The sequence below is a fragment of the Scleropages formosus genome, chromosome 3 (genome assembly GCF_900964775.1).
Source record: "Scleropages formosus chromosome 3, fSclFor1.1, whole genome shotgun sequence".
Taxonomy (NCBI): Eukaryota; Metazoa; Chordata; class Actinopteri; order Osteoglossiformes; family Osteoglossidae; genus Scleropages; species Scleropages formosus.
In genome coordinates this window covers 2,995,505-3,017,929 of record NC_041808.1, presented here as the reverse complement: position 1 = coordinate 3,017,929, position 22,425 = coordinate 2,995,505, and the positions used below count along the sequence as shown (strand labels likewise).

The 22,425-nt window shown below is 49.4% G+C and overlaps 2 protein-coding genes across 2 annotated transcripts; one reads left to right on the top strand and one right to left on the bottom strand.

Annotated features, from left to right (window-relative positions):
* Positions 1 to 543: 543 nt before the first annotated feature.
* Positions 544 to 14,343, top strand: hid1b (HID1 domain containing b). The gene is made up of 19 exons (XM_018736232.2): positions 544 to 661; positions 1,910 to 2,059; positions 3,173 to 3,343; positions 6,886 to 7,002; positions 8,369 to 8,475; positions 8,670 to 8,786; positions 8,874 to 9,096; positions 9,186 to 9,242; positions 9,385 to 9,525; positions 9,618 to 9,708; positions 9,812 to 9,963; positions 10,064 to 10,142; positions 10,226 to 10,390; positions 10,498 to 10,725; positions 11,052 to 11,200; positions 11,314 to 11,400; positions 11,689 to 11,780; positions 11,858 to 12,016; positions 13,056 to 14,343. The coding sequence occupies exons 1-19, from the start codon at positions 596 to 598 to the stop codon at positions 13,117 to 13,119; spliced, it is 2,415 nt and encodes an 804-aa protein (XP_018591748.1). The 5' UTR covers positions 544 to 595; the 3' UTR covers positions 13,120 to 14,343.
* Positions 14,344 to 14,798: 455 nt separating this feature from the next.
* On the bottom strand, positions 14,799 to 20,002 carry LOC108924714 (proton channel OTOP3-like). Its single transcript, XM_029250649.1, has 7 exons — positions 19,489 to 20,002; positions 18,983 to 19,119; positions 17,773 to 17,831; positions 17,474 to 17,631; positions 16,642 to 17,327; positions 16,068 to 16,241; positions 14,799 to 15,137 (listed from the first exon to the last, which is right to left on the bottom strand). The coding sequence occupies exons 1-7, from the start codon at positions 19,886 to 19,888 to the stop codon at positions 14,967 to 14,969; spliced, it is 1,785 nt and encodes a 594-aa protein (XP_029106482.1). The 5' UTR covers positions 19,889 to 20,002; the 3' UTR covers positions 14,799 to 14,966.
* Between the last annotated feature and the right edge of the window lie 2,423 nt (positions 20,003 to 22,425).

The following is a 22,425-nucleotide window of genomic DNA, read 5'->3' as shown; positions in this document are numbered from 1 at the left end:
GAAATCCAAAAAGATTAATAACAGAAAAAAAAATATTAACAGTACTGACAACAGAGTGTGTGTTTCTTTCTTTACTAATACACTTGCTGGTTGTTTTTTTAAAGGGGGGTCGAAATTTGCGGATCTATAAATAAAGTTTATTAAGATAATTTAAAAATGGTCAGTGATGCTTGAAAAAGGTTCCCCGGTTTTCTCATTATTTCAAATCTGCATTAGCAATATTAGAATTTACTGTGCATATGCAGACCGCGCTCGAGACGCGCTCAGGCTGCATAAGCCTTCAGAACCCGGAAGTGGCTCATCCTGGATCCTGGTTGCGAGGCGGGGCAGTGGGAGGGGTCAGGAGTGACGTTGTGGGGCGGTGGGAGGAGTCACTGGGCTAGTAAGGAGCGGCGGGAGGGGCTGTGGGCGTGGTTATGCGGGAAAGTGGGCGTGGTTACCGGGAGGTGTGGCCGAGGGAGGCGCTGTGGGAGGGGCCGGGAGGGGCGATGCAGGGGGGCGGGGCGGCTGTGGGAGGTGGATGAGGAGCGCAGAGGAGGAGAGGAGAGATTAGGGCGCCTCGACACAGCGGTCCCTGGAAGCAGAAGAAGACACAATGGGCTCCTCCGACTCCAAGCTGAACTTCAGGAAAGCCGTGATCCAGCTCACCACCAGGACACAGGTTCGTCTCCCGTCATTTGCACAACTTTATTAATAGTAGTGATAATAATGATCACCTTTTAGCAGCAGCGCTGTGACTACATGCGTTGTGAGAGATAAGCACCAGATGGCTGAGCTCCACCAGCCAGGGGGGTAATGGAGGATGTTTTTTTAAAAAAAATAAATAAATAAAAATAGTATTTAAACCGCCATTTTTACTGTATCATTTGGTCATTCAAATACATTCAGTAATGCACCGTTTCCATGGCAATGGATGGTAACGATAATAAAATAACTGTCCGCAGTCAGACGTGATAACATGTCCACTGATGAATTCACGCACATCTCCGGTCCTTATTTAATTAGAACATGCGTTCAAATCGGAGCGTTTCTTGTAAGATTTGTGTTATTGTAAATTATGAGGTTGTTCCTGGCAGTGGCAGTTGTCAGTCTATATTAATATTTGCCTCGATAATAAACGCATTATTAATTTATAGTAATACATCGATGCTCTTTTGAATTCCTAGCTGGATTCGTAGTGTCAGTATCGCCTGTTTTTACGATTGATTATTAATTTTATTTGAAAAGGTTATATAATTAAACCTGGACAGCAGGTGAAGTCATTTTAAGGTGGATCAGAGGAGACTGTATCACAGTAACGCCAATGTTGACGTTATTGGACTTGGAAACACACCTACGGGAGCTCTGTGTTTAGAGATTGACCTTTTTTGTCACGAAATTATTTTGTTTTGAGGGTTATCGGAGCCCATTTGTGCTGGTTCGAGGTGGACCGATGACGTGTTTCAGTGACTAGCCGCTTCCCCGCCGTTGCAGCTTTTTAAGGTGGACCGGCAGAGATACGGGCCGCGCTGCGCGGACACGGAGGACAGAAACATTTTCATGAACACATCAATAGTCCGAGACACGTATTCGCTTTGATTAAAATCCCTTAGGATGACTTGTAATCAGTTTGACCTGGAAGGTGTGCAGTAATATTATGTGGGAGTTTCTTTGATGGGTTATAAAGAATTTACACTTGTTTTAATGTGGTATTACTAGCGGGACATTTTTGTATCTGCATCTCACATTTAACAAAAGGAGCTTTTTTCCCACAAATGTTATTGACATCAGGATTAAAGAAAACTTTGTCAGATTACTGTATGTCCTTTCCCAACAAGACGTGCAAATATAACCCTACTGTCCAAGTTAGTCCTCATGTCCCCAGTTGTCGTGTCCCCTTGGAAACCTCTTCTCCAACCACCCCCCCCAGCCTGTGGAGGCCACGGACGATGCCTTCTGGGACCAGTTCTGGGCCGACACGACCATCTCGGTCCAGGACGTCTTCGCGCTGGTGCCGGCGGCAGAGATCCGGGCCGTCCGAGAGGAATCCCCCTCCAACCTGGCAACCCTCTGCTACAAGGTGCTGTTTCCTCCACAGTCGGCGATGGCTCAAGGCACAAGAGCTGATGTACGGGGAGGTTCCATGAAACTGAGATGCAGACAGAAAAAAGTGTTGCAAGGGAACTGGACCCAAGGTTTGAAATCCAACGTGGAAACAGCTGTTAGACCTGGGAATCGTGGTTTGTAGCTGGACATGCTGCAGTCAAAGGCTAGAATTTGAAGGAATGGAGAAATATGTACGATGACGGTGAATTTAAATGCTCCGTGTGTGTTTTGCAACATAAAAAAAACCCCCAATAAAACAAGCAGGTATATTTGAAACGGTTGGCTGGTTTCTAGCCACCCGAGCCGATGAAACGCCGAGCGGGTCCCTTCTGTGGCGCGCGGTGAGCGTCGGAAACGTCTCGTCACGTGTGTGCAGAAGCAGAGCGCCTCAGAGGAGTGATGTGCGTGTGTTTTTGCATGTCCTGTGCGTGTTTGTGTGTGCGATCCCAAGGAGGGTGTAGGAGGGCAGTGCTGGGGGGGTTGGGGCAGGGAGCCAACATCCAGCGCGGGCCGAGACAGGAAAAGGGCTGGTGCGGCCCCGCTTCCCGGATCGCCCTATCAGTGGGAGCAGCAGAAGGGTTCTGGGAAAACGGATGGATAAATCTCAAAGCAGGGGGGGGGTCTGCTTTCTAGATGCCACGATCCTTCAGCTGGGGGCTCCGTTCAAACAGGCTCCCCCCGCTTTCGGAAAGAAGGCGCCGACTGTCCCGTGGCGACCGAGCGGTCGTTTAATTTCGATTTCCTCCGTGAGCGGCGTTTCCTGTCACGGGAGTGCCAGCGGCGAGGAAAAGCACTGGCTTTTCAGGGCTTATTGTCGCCACATTGCTTCTAATCGCTGCTGGGCCCCCGAGAGGTCAAGGGTCATGTGTCTGCAGCAGATGGCCCGTTGTGATTCGCTGTAATTTGACCCACGTGTTTTCTCAGTGTGAGAAACAGAAACACTGCTGGTTTTGAATAAGAAGTGGTGAAATCCTGTCCTTACTGCTTTTAGTGTGTGTGTGTGTGTGTGTGTGTGTGTGTATATATATATATATATATGCGCCTGGTCCTCCAGGCTGAAACTCACAAGCCGCTGTCCCTCTCCCAGGCGGTGGAGAAGTTGGTCCAGGGGGCAGATTCAGGCTGTGCCTCGGACAAGGAGAGGCAGATTGTTCTGAACTGCACCCGGCTGCTCACGCGCATCCTGCCCTACATCTTCGAGGACCCCGACTGGAGGGGCTTCTTCTGGTCCACGGTGCCTGGCGCCGGACGGGCAGGGGTAAGTGCAGGCAGTGTGTCCGTGGGCCTGGCTAGCAGTGTGTGTTTGTGTGTTTCATTTTTTATCCTATCGGCTGCTATTAAAGATCACCATGTGTTAAATCCAGGTTGGCGGCACCTGGTACAGAAAACGCCCAAAATCTCTGGTCCCTCTCGGTTCGGATCCTATCCTGCATTGACTGTGCCTCTTTGTACCTTTGTGTGATTCGTGTGTCGTTCCATCTGGCGTTTCCATACTTTTTCTGTTGTAGGAACACGATGCTCCGGGTTCGCGATCGCTGGTCTTTGCCAACTCGGTGTTCGGATTCCACCTGTGCGCTTGGCAGACACTCCTAGGTACTAAAAGTGGGGAAAGGAGTGTCTGCTAAACACGCACTCGGGATGGAAAGGTGCAGCGGGCGCAATAAACTCGAGGCAAACATCGATGTGATAACAGCATCCGCGCTGTGGTGCTGGAGCCCACAGATAAAACATAGACGCACACCCGGTCACAGGAACAAAGCTAGAAGTGCATAGTGAACATAGAAAAAACACCTTCCAGGAGATGAATAAAAGGTCAACGAATGAGTAGTAGCATTCTGTGTAACCCGCTCACACTTACTCGGTCTCTTACTGTCAATAAGCACTTGTCCACTGCAGCATTGTGATGGTCCAGAGTCTATCCATCCCAACGTGGTGACAGGGGGACCTGTGCTGATACACACTAAAGTGCTTAAGGGCGTCCGCCCCTCCATTATCAATAACACTTTGTCCAGTTCAGCATCCAAGTGTCCCAGAGTCTACCCTAAAAAGATTGGGTAAGAGGCTGTTCACACCCTATGCTGGACACCAGGCTGTCTCATATACGCACAGCACAGACAACTGAGTCGCCAGTCCACCTGGAACACATGTCTTTGGACTGTAGGAGGAAACCCATCTAAACATGCAAACTCCATACAGCAGTAAGCATTCCACTTCAATAAAATGCACTGGTATGTTTTTCTGATAAATTCTTGGCTATATTTTAAATGATGTGGAAATGAGTGCCTTATTTCCTATGCCCAGTGTGTAAAATTCCTCTGCGCTGCAGGCTTTTACAAGGTCTGCTGCAGGGCAAGCGTTTGTTTGAGTAGAGCTGTGTCGTGTTCAGTCGACGAGGGTGCAGCTGTCCCTTCTGCGTCGCAACCAGCCTTTACGAGGAATCCGTACAGAGTTTCACACCTCTTTTCTGGTGTCACATGACTTTCAGAACTTGACAAAAAACAAATACAAACCCGGGCACCAGCATTAGGACTCGAGCCCTCGGGTAACCGTGTTTTGCAGCACTTTTCCTGATGTCACGGTTTAAATTTTATTATTGTAAGAGTTCAGCATTTTTGTCACATTTTTGATGTTGGAAGCCTTTCTGGATGACTATGATGATAGCGATGATCACAGTAAAAATGAAAAGGGGGGGGGGGGGGAAATAGTAAAACAAGTTAATGCAGAAAAATGAGAAAATGAGCACACAAAGGCAGTACCAAACAATTGGGTCTTAAGCTTGGATTTAAAGGAGCTCAGAGAAGGAGAATCTCTGTTTTTGGGAGTTGCACAGTTTGGGAGATTTCCCCACAGTATCTAGGTTGAGCTTTGGGATATGCTGTCATATGTGGTGGCAGATTCATAAATGCACGTTACCACTGCTGTGGTGACGGATGCCTGGAAACTGGCTCATGTGCATTTTACGACTGATTAAGCAGTAGAGCGATGGCGATAAGCTGCTGATAAGGTGCTTGCCGTGGAATCCCAGTGGAACCTGTGCGTGTAGGAGGCTCCTTTCGCTTACACAATAATGGATCAGTTTCCTTTTGGGTTAGATTATACCGAATCACTGAGTCTGGAGGTGTTAGGACTACTTTATATTATTTTGTCATTTTTAACCGTTGTGTAAACTTGTGGGCCAGCCCCATCGCAGGTGTAGTCGAGCAGGTCTTTTCCCAAAGGCAGCCGGTCCGAGAGCCCCACGCGGAAGTGACGCCAGTCATGGGAAAGGCACGCCGCGCTTTTGTGTGTACCCAAGCCCTGCTGTGTTTGAGGTAGCTAACCAAACAACTCTATCAGATGCCCTCGCTGTGCGGGGACAACGCCGCTTAAACAGGGATCTCGTCGAGTGCGGTGGCCCTTGTTCCTTCGCGTCGATGCGTTTGTTTTTGCCACAGTCGAATTCACCTGCTGGAAGTGTTGTTGGGCGGTGGTTCGCAGAGCACAGTGAGCCATTGTACAGCATCGGTGTGTCCTGCTTGGTCTCGGATGGCATGGGGCTTTAGAATGGAACGGCAGCAACAAGTGCCCCCTTTGTCCAGACACAGTGTTCTTCTGTGAGAGCAGATTGGCCCGTGAGATCCTTCTGGAAAAGGGTTACCTTCTCAGGGATTGCAAAACAGCTCGAGCGCTCGGCTTTCGCGAAGGGGAGATATCGGAGGGTTGCCGAATGTGCAGGGGCTCTTCTCTTCAATGAGTGCCGATGGAGGGATGGTGCCTGTGTGGGATGCAGAAGCCCGAGGATGGCCCAGCATGCACTAGATAAGACTGTCTGTTCCAGGCGAGCCTGGGCTGACCTGGCTTTGCTTCAGGTTGGTGAACAGGCCCCCCCCCTCTCCAAGTATCACTTCTGTGACCAGCATGATTTCAGCATCCCAGCCCCACCCCTACCGCTCTACAATGAGAAGATATGGGTTTCTGGTTGCACACTGGGTCCTCTTGACCAAATGGGCTGGAACAGCTAGTGTCAGTCCCCACTGCCCATTTTCTCATCGCCTCTACTGCGTCAGATGCACCTTTGTGTTCCAACACACCTGATACTCCTCCCTCCAAGCCGCTGTGATTGGAGGAGTACGAGGGTCACCTTTAATTAAAGTGTGGTGGCAAAACAAGCGCTGCTCTGGCAAGGGGGTGCAGAGGAAACGAGGTGCTGCTTTGGAGCAAAACGGCGATTCTGTGTCATTATTCCACATTTGTTTGCCATGGATCTGCTTACCTGGCCATCTAACCAAGACCTTCAAATCCACCCTGTACTGTTCTACTGAAACTGCACATCTTTCCAACTTTACAGGGCAAGAGTTGTACAAATTTTAAAGAGCATTATTCTGATTACTGCCCGTGATCAATGGTCCCCGTAAGCTGTGCGCTTGTGCACATGGTCCGTTAACCGAAGTCCACATAAAGCACCAGTTTTACATAACAGACAATTTAAACTGACTTGTATATAAGCATAACTTCTATCACACCTGCATATACTTATTGTCTTTGTCTTCCTGTTCTCACTAGTGTTACTTTTCGCTCTTGTAATTTATATTATGTTAGATCATTTGTCTTCATTGTCATGGCATGCATATGAATAAAAGTATTACACAAATATAGTTTATTGCGTACATGGCCTCGTAGAAATTTTTGGGAGCGTTGTCTGTGACATCTGGAAATCAGGGGTGAGGAGACACCTTATTTAAGCCTGAGATGAAAGCAGCATCCCATGAGTTATGTGTCAGTCATTGTTTGTTTGAGCATCTACTTTGTCACCCCCAACAGGTGGATGAGGGCGATGATGATGGCGCAAGACCCCTTGCGGAATCGCTGCTCCTGGCTGTTGCCGATCTGCTTTTCTGTCCTGACTTCACAGTGCAGAGCCACAAGAAGGGCAGCCCAGTGAGTAACCCACCATTCCCTCAATGCTCATCATCATCGGTTTGTGTCGAGTCAATGGAATCATGTGGGGCCACCGCTGGTGCTGCAAATAGTCACAACAGTGCTACTGTCTGTGAAACTGGAAGATGAGTCGTTGCACTACGTTGATGTGAAAGTGGAGCATCGAGCATGGATGCTCAAGGTGAAGGACCTCTATGTGCGTCATCCCTGACATCCTGACACGGAACCGAGGTGTTAATGACAATCCCAGGTGCCATCGTGGAGTGGATCTGTTGTGAGCTTCTAGCTAGGAAGGCAAAAAAACGCCAGCTGCCCAAGGCCTTATGGTATTCTTCTGAGTAGAGGATGCAGGATGAGTGGTGGTACGAGGGGGAAAAGAGATGCGGAGGTGGAAAACATCCTGGAGGTGTGTTAGATCGTGTCACAGGGCTGTGTGCTCGCCAAACTCTCCGGTCGTTAAGGTGAAAGTTGCTTGGTGTTTTCCAACAGCCACGTAGACATCTGTTTTTAGACTGTATTTTAAGCAAACCAGTGTGCGGAAGAGAACTTGGGCTTTTGTGTGTGTCCTCAGTCCCCTCCCCTTGCTCTGCCTTGAGGGCTTTTATTTTCCCCAGTTACTGTTTGTAGAATATTAACCCGCGTAGAACAAATGTGTACCTGGTCAGGTGTATGGCTGCTTGGCTTCATTATTTCTGTTGTTGTTGTTCATTGATATTTTGTTGCTTAGCTGATACATTGTTCTATAGCAAGTTACAGTAGGATCCATGTTACCCCAAAATACTCCAGTAAAATATTCTGATGTATAAGTATCTTGTTTACCGAGGCCTTAAGGTTGCAGATCCATAAGCTTGTCCATAAGCCTTCTTCCAAGATGGTCCTCCACCTTAGGATCCCACAATCAGCCCCCACAGCTTCAGACTCTGAGTCATGAACTATTAATAATGTCTGATAAAGCCATAACACTTGATAGACTGCAGGTTTTTGCCTTGTTTGGTGAGGGGTAGAGGAGGTAAAGTGGGTGTTACTATCTATGCCATGTGCCCTATGGACTTATTCCAACCCGTTAAGTTGATTGCCTATTGAGGCATCATGGCATGAAAACCACTGGAGAAAGGGACAACGACAGATGCCATTGAACACCACGGGGAGTGTTAAGGACACCCCGACAGTATTGGTGATCTCCTTCTACCATGTGGAATTGGTGCATAAACACACTACTTCAGAGGAGAGACATCACCTTCTCATGGCAGCTGTGGACTGATGATCGCATGATGCAGAAGGTTCCACCATTCCCTGGTGGTATTGGTGGTCACGTGACCTACCCAGGCACTCTTGGTGGCCTATGGTCACGTGGTTTCTCTTGCAGGACACCGCTGAGGACATACAGTCCATTGACAGCTGTGAGTACATCTGGGAAGCTGGGGTGGGCTTTGCTCAATCCCCACCGCTCAACTACATCCATGACCTCAACAGGTGAGCCAAACAGCAGGAGACTTGGTGGTTAAGGAACTGGTTGCAAACTCAACTTCTAGGATGACTCTATCCGTATGAGTACGGATTAAACAATTCCATGTGAAGGAGTTGGATGGTGGTCTCTGTCGTCACCCTTTCTTGATGGGCGGTAACTCTTATATCTCCTCTTGTCTTGACTCCTCTACCTTGTTCAGGACTGAACTGCTAAAGCTGCTGCTAACCTGCTTTTCTGAGGCCATGTACCTGCCGCCTGCATCTGACAGCAACATCCTCAACCCTTGGGTGACCTTCTTCTGTTCCACAGAAAACAGGTGAGACGTACGCCCGACACAAGTTCAGAGACTTACTCTGCGGTTCCTAGTAGCCTGCTCACAAACAACTGGCTCTCTGACCCTCAGGCACGCCCTGCCCCTCTTCACCTCGCTGCTCAACGTGGTGTGTGCCTACGACCCGGTTGGCTACGGCATCCCTTACAATCACCTGCTCTTTTCTGACTACCGGGAGCAGTTGGTGGAGCAGGCTGTGCAGATCCTCATCGTCACTTTGGAGCACGAGGGAGGAGCCGCCGCCACCAACTCCCTGGACCCCTCGGCTTCGCCCTCTGGCCTGGATGAGCCAGAAGTGAGATCCATGGAGCGCTTCACAAATGGGCGTGGCTTCTGCATTGTAATGGTGATAGACTGCAGTTCAATAAAAATTGTCTCTTTCAGCCGGCAGGTCCAGACAACCTCTTTGTCAACTATCTGTCCAGAATCCACAGAGAGGAGGTGAGATGACCTGACCCTTATACATCTATGATGCCTCCCCATCATTAAAAATGTGATATTATTACATATCATCTTGGAGGCCTTTCACCATGTTTGTAGTGCTGCTGAATGACATCTACCACCAATTTCTCCTGCTGTATAGGATTTCTCCTTCATCCTGAAAGGTCTGGCCCGTCTCCTGAACAACCCCCTGATGCAGACGTACCTGCCCAACTCTACCAAGAAAATCCAGTTCCACCAGGAGCTGCTGGTGCTCTTCTGGAAGCTGTGTGACTTCAATAAAGTACGGGAACTAACTTGGGGTTCTGTGCTGCTTGATCCTCTCCAACTTCCTGTGGCTCAGTTGACTGAAATGATCTTCATGCTGTGTTTCAGAAATTCCTGTTCTTCGTGCTGAAGAGCAGTGATGTACTGGACATCCTGGTACCCATCCTGTACTACCTGAATGATGCTCGTGCTGACCAGTGTGAGTGAGGGGGCGGGGTTTAAAACTTTTATTTTTGCATGTGTGCATGTTATTCATGAAGGACAAAGTTTCACTAGTTTAACACGTGTGTGCATCTCTGCAGCTCGAGTGGGTCTCATGCATATTGGTGTCTTCATTCTACTGCTGCTCAGCGGTGAGCGCAATTTTGGCGTGCGGCTCAACAAGCCCTACACGGTTCGAGTGCCAATGGACATTCCCGTCTTCACTGGCACCCATGCTGACTTGCTCATTGTGGTGGGTATCTCACAGGCAAATGGAACTACAAGTCCCAGCATGCACTTGTGAGTCCCAGCTTTCTGAGATACCATAATTGTCTCAAATCTGTGCTCTCAAGGTTTTCCACAAGATCATTACCAGCGGACACCAGCGTCTGCAGCCGCTGTTCGACTGTCTGCTCACAATTGTGGTGAATGGTGAGAAAAGAACACATGTACGTACCGCCTATTGGCTGGAGGTGTGCATTACACAGCCTCACCTGACCTTGCTTTATCAACAGTGTCACCCTATCTGAAGAGCTTGTCCATGGTTGCGGCCAACAAACTCCTTCACCTCCTGGAGGCCTTCTCCACCACCTGGTTCCTGTTCTCTGCCTCACAGAACCACCATCTGGTCTTCTTCCTGCTGGAGGTCTTCAACAACATCATCCAATACCAGTTCGACGGTAAGCCTCAGTCACCCTGGCCCACAGGCAGCAGATGCAGAAAGCCTGACCTCTTGTCAGTCATCTGAGCGATGACATGCTGGGCTCGCGGTGTCCCTCCCTTCCAGGCAACTGCAACCTGGTTTACGCCATCATCCGCAAACGCAACGTGTTCCACCAGCTGGCCAACCTACCGTCAGACCCTGTGTCCATCCAGAAGGCTCTGCAGAGGAAGAAGAAGTCGCCAGATGCTATCTCGCGTACCAACTCCCAGGAAACAGTGTCCATGGAGGGCTCCAGACCGGCTGTGCCGGCTGAACCCGGCACACTGAAGGCCAGCCTGGCTGCCACCCCAGGTACAGAGCTTGGACCAATGGGCAGGCCATTCTTCACCCTATATCAGTTCCATAACCAACTAGCTATGTTCTGCATGAGTTGTCCTACTGGTTATCTGAAGGTGACAGGTTGTTGTTTGACCGCTGTAAGAGAAGGAGGTGTTTCCGTTTGTTTCCGTGCTACCTGGTTCTTTGATGTCGGTCAGATCACGGATGATTTCGCTGCGTGCAACACGGACACGATTCTGATATGATCCTTACCTGGATTTTTTTTGTCTTTTTTCCCCATTACCTGTTTTTGGAGATTTAACAATGTGTTTGATCCCTCAATCTAACTTCCCCTTCAGGTATCGATAAGCTGACTGAGAAGTCCCAGGTTTCTGAGGATGGAACAATGGTCTCAGTCCAGCAGGTGGACTCCCCTCAGACCCAGTCAGAGCAGAGTGGTGTTGGCGGAGCCAGCGACACCGAGTCCAATTCGGGAAGGGATAATGAGGTAGTGGCCACGGAGCTAGGAGCGTCTTTACTTCTGAGACCGTGTGTGACTGTGCTGCTGTGTGTGTGGATCTATAGTTGATGGTCCCATCTCTGTGCTCTCCCTCTTCCCAGGATGTCTTCTACACGGAGGCTGAGACGGCACGAAAACGCCTAACCAGTGTGTCCTCAACTACCTGTTGGACCCCCACACCGGAGTGGGTGAGCTTCTCCACCCAGCAGACTGTGTAAAGTTCCTAGAAGTTGAGACTCCTCCACTCAGCTTTTTTTGGCTTTCTACCTGTGATGAAGAGAATGTCAAATTCATGGGTTTTCCTCTGGCTTGTTGTGGTATCTCCTCCTTTGTAGAAAACAAATGTTGACTTGATTACTGCTCCCTCCAGAAATGAGCACACAACTTGGTGTCCCAAGATGCAGGGAAATGGTTAGAGATGGAGAATTCACAGGTGGTCTGTCCTTGGAGAGTAACCAAGCCGTCCTCCCCGGTAGGTGCTCTCCTGGAAAACCAAGCTCCCGCTGCAAACCATCATGCGGCTGCTGCAGGTGTTGGTCCCTCAGGTGGAGAAGATCTGCATTGACAAGTAAGATGTTCACTCAGGTGAGATGTTCCCTCAGGTCTGTGAATCTGGCCCTCACCCTCACCCTTCATCTCCCTCAGGGGTCTGACCGACGAGTCGGAGATCCTGAAATTCCTCCAGCACGGGACCCTGGTGGGTCTCCTGCCGGTGCCACACCCCATCCTGATCCGGAAGTACCAGGCCAACGCTGGCACCGCCATGTGGTTCCGCACATACATGTGGGGCGTGGTCTACCTGCGGTGAGTGTGACTTCAGGATGTGTTGCGCCATCAGTACGTTGAGTCACCTACTCTGTTTATATAATCTCCCCGATCCATTTGATGTAGGAAGTGTTGGTTGTAGCTCATTACAAAGTACTGAGCGTTTGGAATGCAAGCCATCGTATCCTTGAGGAGGACCATTGACGTCCACGCCGATGTAATGTAATATAGTGTAGAATCTACCCATTAATCTGCATACAATGCCTCTTTGTGTTACAAACAGTGGTGCTATTTTCTTTCCTATTTCATAGAATTTTCTGGCTTGTTTTCAATCATTTCTGTTTGTTGGTAGAGTGCATCCAAAGAGACTAGGAGTGTAGGACCGCCTTAATTCCATTCACTTCCACAGTGTTTAAACCCTTCAGTGTCTTCTCTTCCTCAGCGTTCATGATCAATACCAAGATGAGATGTTACACATCTTATGGGATGAATTGGTCAACAATCAGAACGGAATAAGAGCTTGTAGAGAATTCCACCCCCCCATTTTCAATTAGTTTTAATTTTAATGTGGTTTGAACCTAATGAAATTGTTAGGAGAACCAGACAGTGTAGTGGTTAGAGCTGCCACCTTGCATGCAAACGACCCCGGTTTGAATCTCCCTATAGCTGTACAGGCCTTGATCTCTATACTTACAATGAAATGATACAGTAAAAATTACCGTGCTCTGTGAATATGTAAATAATTATAAGTTGCTTTAGAAAAAAGAATCAGCTAAAAGTATTAATATAAATATTAGAATTAAGTTCTATTTTATTATAGTTTTGAGGGTTCTACAGTATCTAATCCTGTAAATTAAAACGAGGGGCATCTGTGCTATGAAGCTCTTATTGATTGTGACTCAATTCTAAAAGTAACTTTGGAGTTACAAACAAAATGAGTTACAAACGGACCTCTGCTCCCAGTTTTGTTTGCAAGTGGAGGAGTCGATGTGTATATATTAGTCCTGAGTCGCTGTGTTAGAGCGCAGAGCTCTGTGAAGTACTTAATGACCGCTTCTCTTGTGTGTCCTTGGTGTAGAAACGTGGACCCCCCGATCTGGTACGACACAGACGTCCGTCTCTTCGAGATCCAGCGAGTGTAGACGGAGTAACGGAAGGCGGGCTGTACGCAGACAGGACTGGGCTGTATCCCCGTCCCATCTGTCCCCAACCCTGCCCCTCCAGCCCCTACTGTCATCACTCCCACTGTCCTGGAAGAGGAGGGAAGAGAAGAGGTGACCAGGAACAGGCCTGTCGTCACTTTGCAAGGGACCCGTGCTCCTCGCTCTGCCTCGTTTCCATTTGTTGTCCTTAAGTTGGCGAGGACACCAGGGTCGCCCCCACTTTCACCCACGACTCGGTCACGGTAACCAGGACCATCAGCAGGTTCCTTCCCCCTATTCAGGTTGCAGAGCAGAAGTTATCAGTAGTACAGGTAAAACACCTCCAGGTGATACGCCTCCACACTGGTGTTTAGCGAAGTTGCATTTCCCCCGTTGTAGATGTAAAATAAAGACATCTAAGAACACACCACTAATACGCCACGAAATGAGTGAGCCGGTGTTACTCCACGATGAGAGTAATGGAAGCACGGGGAGCCTCCTTCCTTTTTCCTTTTTTAATAAGGTTTTTTAATTTTTAATTTGCATGCAGTTATGAATGTGTAGGATCAACACTGTCCACCAGTGGGGGGCGCTCTGCATGTCACTATCACCGACAAACCACATGGCCAGTTGTAGAAAGGTTTGAACAAAGACTTTTATTTATTTATTTTTTTTTCCCCCTGCGTTTACCTTTTTCCCCATCACTGTAGGCGATTTCTGTCGGACTTGCCCCCCCCCCACCCCCTGCCTCCCAAGCTGTCATCCCCTGCTTTTGTGCTTACTGTGGCTATTTCCTCTTCACTCCTGCATTGTATTTTCTATCGTTTGCTTTAAAATGTGACTTTATGGTACAAGACAAGCTGAGATACGGAGCTTGATCGCTCTCCTGATCGAAAGACATTTGGAAAAAGGGGGCTGGACGCACCTTGCTGCTGGAAATATGAATTTTCACAGTTGTCAGTGACTGACAGGTGAGGGGTGTGTCTAGTGAGCTCGTCGCACGATTGGACGAGGCTCTGATTGACAGGAGGGTGTGTCCTGCAGGGGCGAGATGCCACAGTGTTGCGCTGTGATTTAATAATAATGCCGGTACATCAGTGTTGCTTCTCTGGCCCAAATTAATATGTGTATACAGAATGAAAATATGAATATACTTTGTGTGACTATTTTTCTCTCAAAGACATGTAGAATATATTATAAAATTCTTTATAAATGAATAGCTGAACAAAGTTTAAAAAAAAAAAAAGGAAAAAAAAAAACCCAAAACCTTGCGTGTTCTTGTTTTTAAGGACAGTGGAGGGGTGTGGGGCCAATAACACAAGTGCCAATTCCCAAATGGATGGGGGTGAGAATGTGGGCGGGGCCTGGGATGGTGCTGGGGGTCTGGGAATGATGAAACAAAAGCCTCCACCACACTTATTCTTACTTTACTATATCAATGTGTTGTTCTTAATACACTTTTGATCTAAAGTGCAACGTACAACTAAGTAACAAGAAAAGTCTTTTATGCAAAAATTCTTTTTGTTTTTTTTTTTTTTTTTGGACAATTACCAATGATCAGCTAATTCAACGCAAGCCTGCAACAAGTACACCTATTTTTTTTTTTTTTTTAAATTTTTAAAAATTTATTTTTGATTTGCAATTCTCCACTCTTATTTTGTTGTGCCTGAGGGACATGTTTCTCCCCCAGATGTTGTTCCCAGTAGCTGTTCTTCCATGGGACTGAGGTGTCCTCAGGGCCACAGAATCCTGTTGATGGTGTGAAAGGTAAAAACTGGTGTTACCAGAATATCTGTTCCTCATTTTTCCTCATGAGGTTGTAAGAGCTGAAGCACCTCCCCTCCCGTTCACGCTGAGACGAGCAGCTCCATCAGCGCGCTGACGGAGTGCATCCTGTAGAAGACCACCAATGGTTGGCCCAGGTTGACCAGGATGAACCAGGCCTGGAAACCGTAAAACTGCTTCCCCAGCCCGTTCTCGAACTGGGGGTGGGCACCGAATGCAGGGATGACCCACAGCTGCAGGGTTTGGGGGGGTTAGGAGGGACAAAAGACATCACACCTTAAGGTTCCATTTTGCCCTAGAATTAAAAAGCATCTGCTTCCAAAAATTTTAACCTTGCTGAATGTACAGGAATAAGTACGAAGTGAAATCTGACAGCATGATAGTGAGGATCACTGCACACTGGTTCCTCCAGTTATCAAATTATTTTTCTGATGATTCAAAAATTTTCCGATTTAATCAGCAATTTTCATCCATCTGGTTTGTGGCAGAAGGGGATGCATACTGGGTTTACCCTCCGAACCAGCAGGTGGCAGTAAAGAGAATTTGAGTTGTGGGACCAGCTTCCCAACAGTGTTTAAAGCTTGTATCTAGTTGCTTTAACGCTGCACCTGGTTATTGTATTAATTACTCAACATTCAGCATCAAATACCATTTGATTTTTGTCATTTATATTTCCTCACTTGTCCTCTATCAGTAAACGCAGCTGCGACTCGGGGTCGTGGCAGTCTGGAGCCTATCCCAGGAGCACTTTGTGCAATGCTAAGGAGGGAACACTCTGGATGGGACTGCTTTCTAGGGTGATTTAAAATAGTTTAAAAAAATGTTACAATAGAAAGTCTCACAATAAAAAAAAAAAAAGTATTTTATACAGTCATTGCCTGGTTAAGCTCAGGATTAGGGACCAAATCACTGCCAGTGACATTGCCTGCCTATATTGATGATGGTACATTAATGGTATATTATAGCTACATCTGAGACTTTTGCAGGACCTCAACCTTGAATAAATCGAGGGATGCCTGTATTATCAGCCTCTCCTTGACGATGACTTATGGGTAAATGTGGCTTTGGAGTTACGAGCAGAATGAGTCATGACCTGATTTCCTGTCCCGGTTGTGTTTGTAAGTGGAGAAGCCAGCGCTCATCCAGATCCTTAGGGAACCCACCATGATATTGGCCAGGATGAGGAAGGCACAGATCTCCTGAATGGCTCTCTTGGTCCAGGTGTTCTTGTGGGGCGTTCCTCCGTCCACCGTTGGTGATGTCGGCTCCTTGTTTTCATTCAGCGCAGCATGTTCTCCAGACCCATCAGTTGCCTGCACGGTGGTCACCTTCTTCTGCTTTGGGGCAACACAGGCACTCGTTCATCTCTGTTTTGTCTTTCTCTTCCTTAAGAAGGTCCATAACTTCTATATCGGAGAAACCTCACAGAAGCGGAACTTATCGCCCCGCATGTTGCGATCAATGTTTCGGTCCTTGACGACGTGCTGTTATTGCACAACGCAAACTCCCCAGCACTTATTTGCCTTGCAATTTTTCATATTGCAAATTGTGACATGTAATGTATTTGTACTGGTGCAACCGAGGTGAAGCGCTTTTGTTCCATCAGCCAAGCCAGGAATCCAGCACAGCTTCTCAGACTTGATGTACCGGGCCTAGAACTTTCCATGCTGGCAAAACAAAACCAGCTGGACAAGGTTATACAAACACCGAATTAAGGGGGAAAACGGAGATACTCGCCTTGAAAATGGAGCTTCCGAGGCGCCTTTTCCCCGCCGCACACTTCAGGCTAGGGTGTCGGTGAAGCCCCTCGATGATGAAGATGTTCTGGAAGACCAGCTCCAGCAGGCAGATGGCGGAGTAGGCCAGGTCCAGGCTTCCCAGGAGGTTTCTGGACCTCACTGCCATGGCGGCCACCAGGGAGAAGTAGGAGAGCGAGAGCTGCCCGAGGGCAGCCGCCACTAGCAGGAGCACATCTAGGCTCCGTGTCGGGTTGCATCCCGCCTCCCGAGCCCTCTTCTCCAGCTCGTAAACAACCATGCCGGCAAAAGAGCACGTAGCCATGGCCGGCAGGACGGCCAGATGGTAGCCGTAGAAGAGGAGGAAGGCATCGCTGTGACGAGCACTGCCTACCCAGACCTGGTAGAGGATGAAGGTGATCACGCCCACCAGCAGGACCAATAACCCCACCAGTGGTCCCAGCAGGATGCCGCCGTGGTGAACGATGCGCAGCGTGAGCTTCTGGTTGTGCTGTATGTGGGATCCAGGCCCCACGTGGCGGCCCACGTTCTTCCACATGACGTACAACATGCAGCCTGCCATGAGGTAGTATTCAATGTTGAAGGGGTAGAGCACCTCGAAGCCCTTGCGGAAAACCCGGCACGCCGCGTACGCACCGCACCAGCACTGGGGCAAGCCGTTGGTTCCTGGCAGCAGAGACAGAATAGGACGCGAACATGTGGTGCGAGTTACAAGTTTGGTTCTCAGCCAATGTGATGAGTGACCTCCCTCTGCCCCTCAGCAGTGCTGAATCCCTCCCGGCGTTCAGGAAGAAGCGTGCCGATGCGCGCACCGTCATCCGAGTCCTCGGCATCGGTGCCGTTCTCCGGAAAGGAGAAGTTGCCCTCGCGGTTCTCCCTCTCCAGCGCGATCTCCATGTGAACAGTGTCTTCGGTCACAGCGCTGAGCCACAGCAGGATGTCCGAGCACAGGATCAGCATCAGGCCAGACCTGAGAGACCACACACACACACACACACCTCATTAAGATGCTCCCACTCAAACACTCCATGCCTGATAGCAGCAGCTGAAAGATCACATGCTGAAGTCATGTGAATGAAACGGGGATTGATGTGAGGACGAATGACGTCACCTGGTCAGCACCTTGTGCTTGTGGATGCAGTCCTTGGAGTGAGCCCACAGCAGGTAGGTCTGATCCAGCAGAGGGAAACAACAGTGTGAGGTTCGCACACTACACTACTTACACCGATTTACCTGTTTATGCAGCAAGGTAGTTGTTACTGTATCAGTTCAGGGGAAGTGCCTTGATTGAGAAAGCAGAGGATTCGAACCCGGGTCAAACCCCGGGTTTCCAAATGGAAGACGACGGCTCTAGGACTTCACTACCTGCCGCTACTGTTAACTGTACGTGTGTGTAGTTAGTCGTGTCTCATCTTCAAATCTGGACCCCTGAGTGATGCTGGGAGTTGAGATCTAAATACTGCTTCGTTACTTCTCAGATTCATGGGTTTGTATCCCGTTTTCTTCGACTACCAACGTTTTACTGCAGCTCAGCTGCTCCTGCTGAGAAACACGGGATTGCGCTCGGTGCTGTGGAGTTGGAGTCGGAAGCAATTATTGGGTTCCTGGTGTCGGAGTCGAAGGTTTTGTGTACCGACTCCACAGCCCTGCTTGCTCTGCACAGGTGTGTGAGACGGGGTCAGGATCCCTGCTGCGGGACCCTGCAGCCCAAAGCTCTCCTGCTGTCATGCAGCCACATATTTTACCATCACGGTCCACTAAACAGTCGCTTGAGGGTGAGGGGTGGCTGATTTTGTAGTGGGTAGAGCTGCTGTATCAGGATCTGAAGGTCATGGGTTCAAATCCCACCCCCTGCCCTCGAGCAAGGTACTTCCTCTGAATTGCTTCAGGGAAATTAGCCAGCTGTATAAAGGGGTAAATCAGTGCAAGTGGATTAACACTGTGCTGCTTTGGATAAAAGTGTGAGCTGAATTTACTTTATTTCCAGATAATGTAAATGACATTAAACACTTTTTATTCAACTGTTACTGTCGCATCAGTCTTAGGGCGAAATAAGCAAATATTGCGTAATATTTATTTCATTGCAGTTTCAAATCCTTAGACCCAACGACTGAATTTTTGCTCATTGTGCGTTGAAAAGGAGGGGCAGGTTTCAGACGCAAGTCGAGGCCATCAGGCGGGTTCGAGCAGGCAACTGGAGTCACGGCGTTTGCTTCTGGTTTTGTTTATTTAAGATGTGTGTGTTTATTTTATGCGTGGAGAGTGTGTGTGAGTGTGAGTGTGAGAAACGAGAGATGGCCCGTCCCGGAACCAAACCCCACCTGCAGTCCCAAGAAGGGCGCCTCGAGGAAGGGCAGCAGGACTTTGGTGAGGGGTCTGCATTCTGCCATCATGGCGAAGTAGCCCATCCTGAAGATGTGCAGCAGCAGGCTGAAGGCCCCGAAGATCATGAGCACCACTGTCACGGGGGGGTGAGGATATGATTAGAGAAGTTTCCAGAATGGCAAACCTGAAGCTACCACCAGTGACTGGGAGTGAGAGCATCACCTTCAAGACCGTATGCTTTAGCTGCAGATCCCATCATTGACCCCAAAAAGTCCCTTCAAGGTGGTAGGTTTTCCTAAAGCCACGTTCACTGAAGCCGTTACTGATTGGGGGGCAGATGTGCTGCAGAAGGTTGAAGACCTTTGGGCTTTCCTTCATCCATCAACCCATAAACAACACAGTTGTCTTGGAATCACCGTGACCCCGTGTGCAAATGATGTCAGAGCCTGCTGTCCCCACACGGAGGTCTGCGCTTGTGTGTGGAAGTGCGGTCGGCGGTTACCTGTGACGGTCGTGCCCCCGGCGTGGTGGTCCGTGTGGGGCGGGGGGCCCGGTTGCCTCCGAGCCCAGAGCAGGTACCACAACATCCAGAGCACGCTGAGTCCCATGAGCACGAGGATGAAGATCTGGGGCTCCTGGTGCAGCAGCCCCTGCCGACTGAAGGCCCCCGCGGCCACCAGGGCGGCTCCGAGCATGACCACGTTGAGCCCCAGCAGGCCGGAGAGCAGGCGCCTCCCCGTGGGGACCCACGCCGATGTGAGCTCCGACTCCAGTTGGGATACCTGGAGATGCTCCTCAGCCCCAGCGGTGGTGTCTTCCTGGGCACCCGACAAACACCCTCCAGCGTCTTTAGCCTCCTCCTGCTCTGCGCTATGGAGAACAGCTCGCATTTCCGCAGTCATTCTCTTCTCCTCGTCCCCGTTTTTTCCCCTATATTCTCTCCGCCGTCTCCGTCCCTCTCGCTCTGGGTTCTCCGGACCCCTCGCCGTCGTCCCTCCTCAGCTGGACGTGAGTGCTGCGACGCGGTGGTGCGGTGTGTGTGTTTAACACAGGCGGAGGCACAGCCCCCTCCTGACTCACGGCTCGGCCTCCCGGTCCACCCGGAGGCCGTGCGAAGGGGGCGTGGCTCGGTGACCCGGGCTATCTGGAAAGAAACTCGAGAGACGGGAACTGGTACGAACTCCCCCCTCGGGCGCTCCGTTTACACTCCCGTCTCGTGTTTGCACGACTTAGCGTGTTGAGTCCGTTCCAACATGCGTGTCACTTCATAGATTCGCTGCCCCGCTGCTGACCTCTGATTCTAGTGCGCTGGCGGCTGCCGCGAGGCGGGCGAGTCCCGTCCGGGAACACGTCTGTAGAAGGGACGCAGCGTTTGATTAGCACGTCCGTTTCCGCAGAGCCCATCTACCGCAGTAAATTACCTTACCGAGGCCGGTGCACGCCCCCCCGGGTCAAAGGCCCCAAACCTCTGAGATTTTGGTCCCGAAGCCAAACCCTTTGACATGCATCATGCTCTTGCCCTTCGTATAATCAGACTTGTTTTTGAGCCTCTTAAAATTGTCCCGCAGCAGAACAGCAGATAATCGCTCATGCACCGTAGTTCACGGAGCCACACATGTGCCATGTGGGACGGGAGTTAACTAGCGTTCAGCCCTGCTGTGAATTACTATAAACTTAATAAAAATAAGAAATTATAAGTGGTTATGAATTGGGAGGGGGCGCAGTGGCGGAGCAGGTTTGGCAGGGTCCTGCTCTCGTGTGGGTCTGGGGTTCAAGTCCCGCTTGAGGTGCCTCGTGATGGACCGGCATCCCGTCCTGGGTGTGTCCCCTCCCCCTACGGCCTTACACCCTGTGTTGCTGGGTTAGGCTCTGGTTCACTGTAACCCCACTTGGGACAAGCGGTTTCAGACTGTGTGAGTGTGTGTGTTATGAATTTTCAGTCATCAAAGCGGCAGAGTAAGGAGGTGAAGGTATGTGAGAAAAAGACCGTTTACGTTCTTCCAAGAGGTTTTCTCAACCCAAGGCCCGAGCAGGAGGTCGCTGGATTCAGGCGGGCAGCTTCTCGAACCTGGTGCCACAATACGTGGAGCTGCTCCACACCTACAGGACGCCAGGCTGCTGAGACCCAGTTTCTGCCCCATTGACAGCCGGGGCTGACCGCTCTCCAGGAGTGCGGCTCCGGGTGCGAGTCTGCTCAGGGAGAGCATTTCCGTGGCTCATTTGAGCAGCTAATGCTGCCAGTGTGAGTCTTTCCTCAGTCGAGAGCCCAGAGAGAGCGAGTTCTGAACGAAAGGTTGGAACGTCCCGCTCTGCCACATGTCAAACAGCCCATTTGCGTACAAGTATGATTTTTCATCATCATTTGGCTGCGGTTCCTATTACCTCAACCGCCAGCTGCTCCCACCCCATCCCCCCCATATGCACGCACGTGCACACACACAAAATCAAATTGCTCTTCCTCCTCTGCTTGGAGTCTAATGATAGAGAGCAAATTAAAGGGAAAGGTCATTCACTGGGGGTTAGGGAGGGGGTTAATAAGTTTACACACACACACACCGTCCCCCCCTCTTGCTTGTTTCCCTTCTCCAGTCTGGACTGGATCTCCTCTGAATCTACCGACCATCTCCACTATTATAGGCACAATGGGAGCCGTTATGAACATCTGTCCGTTTCCCCTTTTCATCAGGATTGTACCTCGTTTTCCCCTCCTGCTATGAAAGAACAAGCAGGGTGCAAGCAGTCCCCAGCTTATGAACGAGTTCCGTTCCTCACTGTCTTCAAGTCAAATTTGTATGTAAGTCGGAACAATTCGCTACAGTTTGTATCTAATGTCAGTTAATTGTTTTAGTGTATAGTGTACCCTTCTATACATAAACATTATGGAAACACCTCTGGAGACACTAAAACATCTTTTACATAATAATGATAAATGTTACTACAGTTTATAATAGAGGAGAGTGTGTGTGTAGGTATAAAAAACATTATAGAAACTTTCATGTTCTCTTTTCCGGTGTTTGTTGGTGTTTCACCTTTTTCCGACTGCTTTATTATTTTGGCTTCAGTTTCCGTCGTGCTCATTTTCCTTTTCTTTGATGCATCACCATCACTTGCATCACGTTTACACTTTGGTACCATGGCGACGAGGGTAAAAACAAAAAAATTAAAGCCAAATACAGTAACACACACAAGACACTTAACAGCAACGTGGTCCATGTCATACTGAGCGGGCAGGAGACTGAGGTGTGTGGAGACCCAGTTACGGGATCTTTAATGTCGCTACACAAGGGAGCAGGTGAGATTCGCGGTCGGGGACAGGCGCGGGTCGGTCGATGCGCAAACGAAGGTCTTGGGGAGAATCCGATGTCATAGGCAAGGAGATGACGCAAGCGTCGGGAGCCGTGGACGTCAGGAGCGGGAACGAGGAGAACAAGAGACTTGG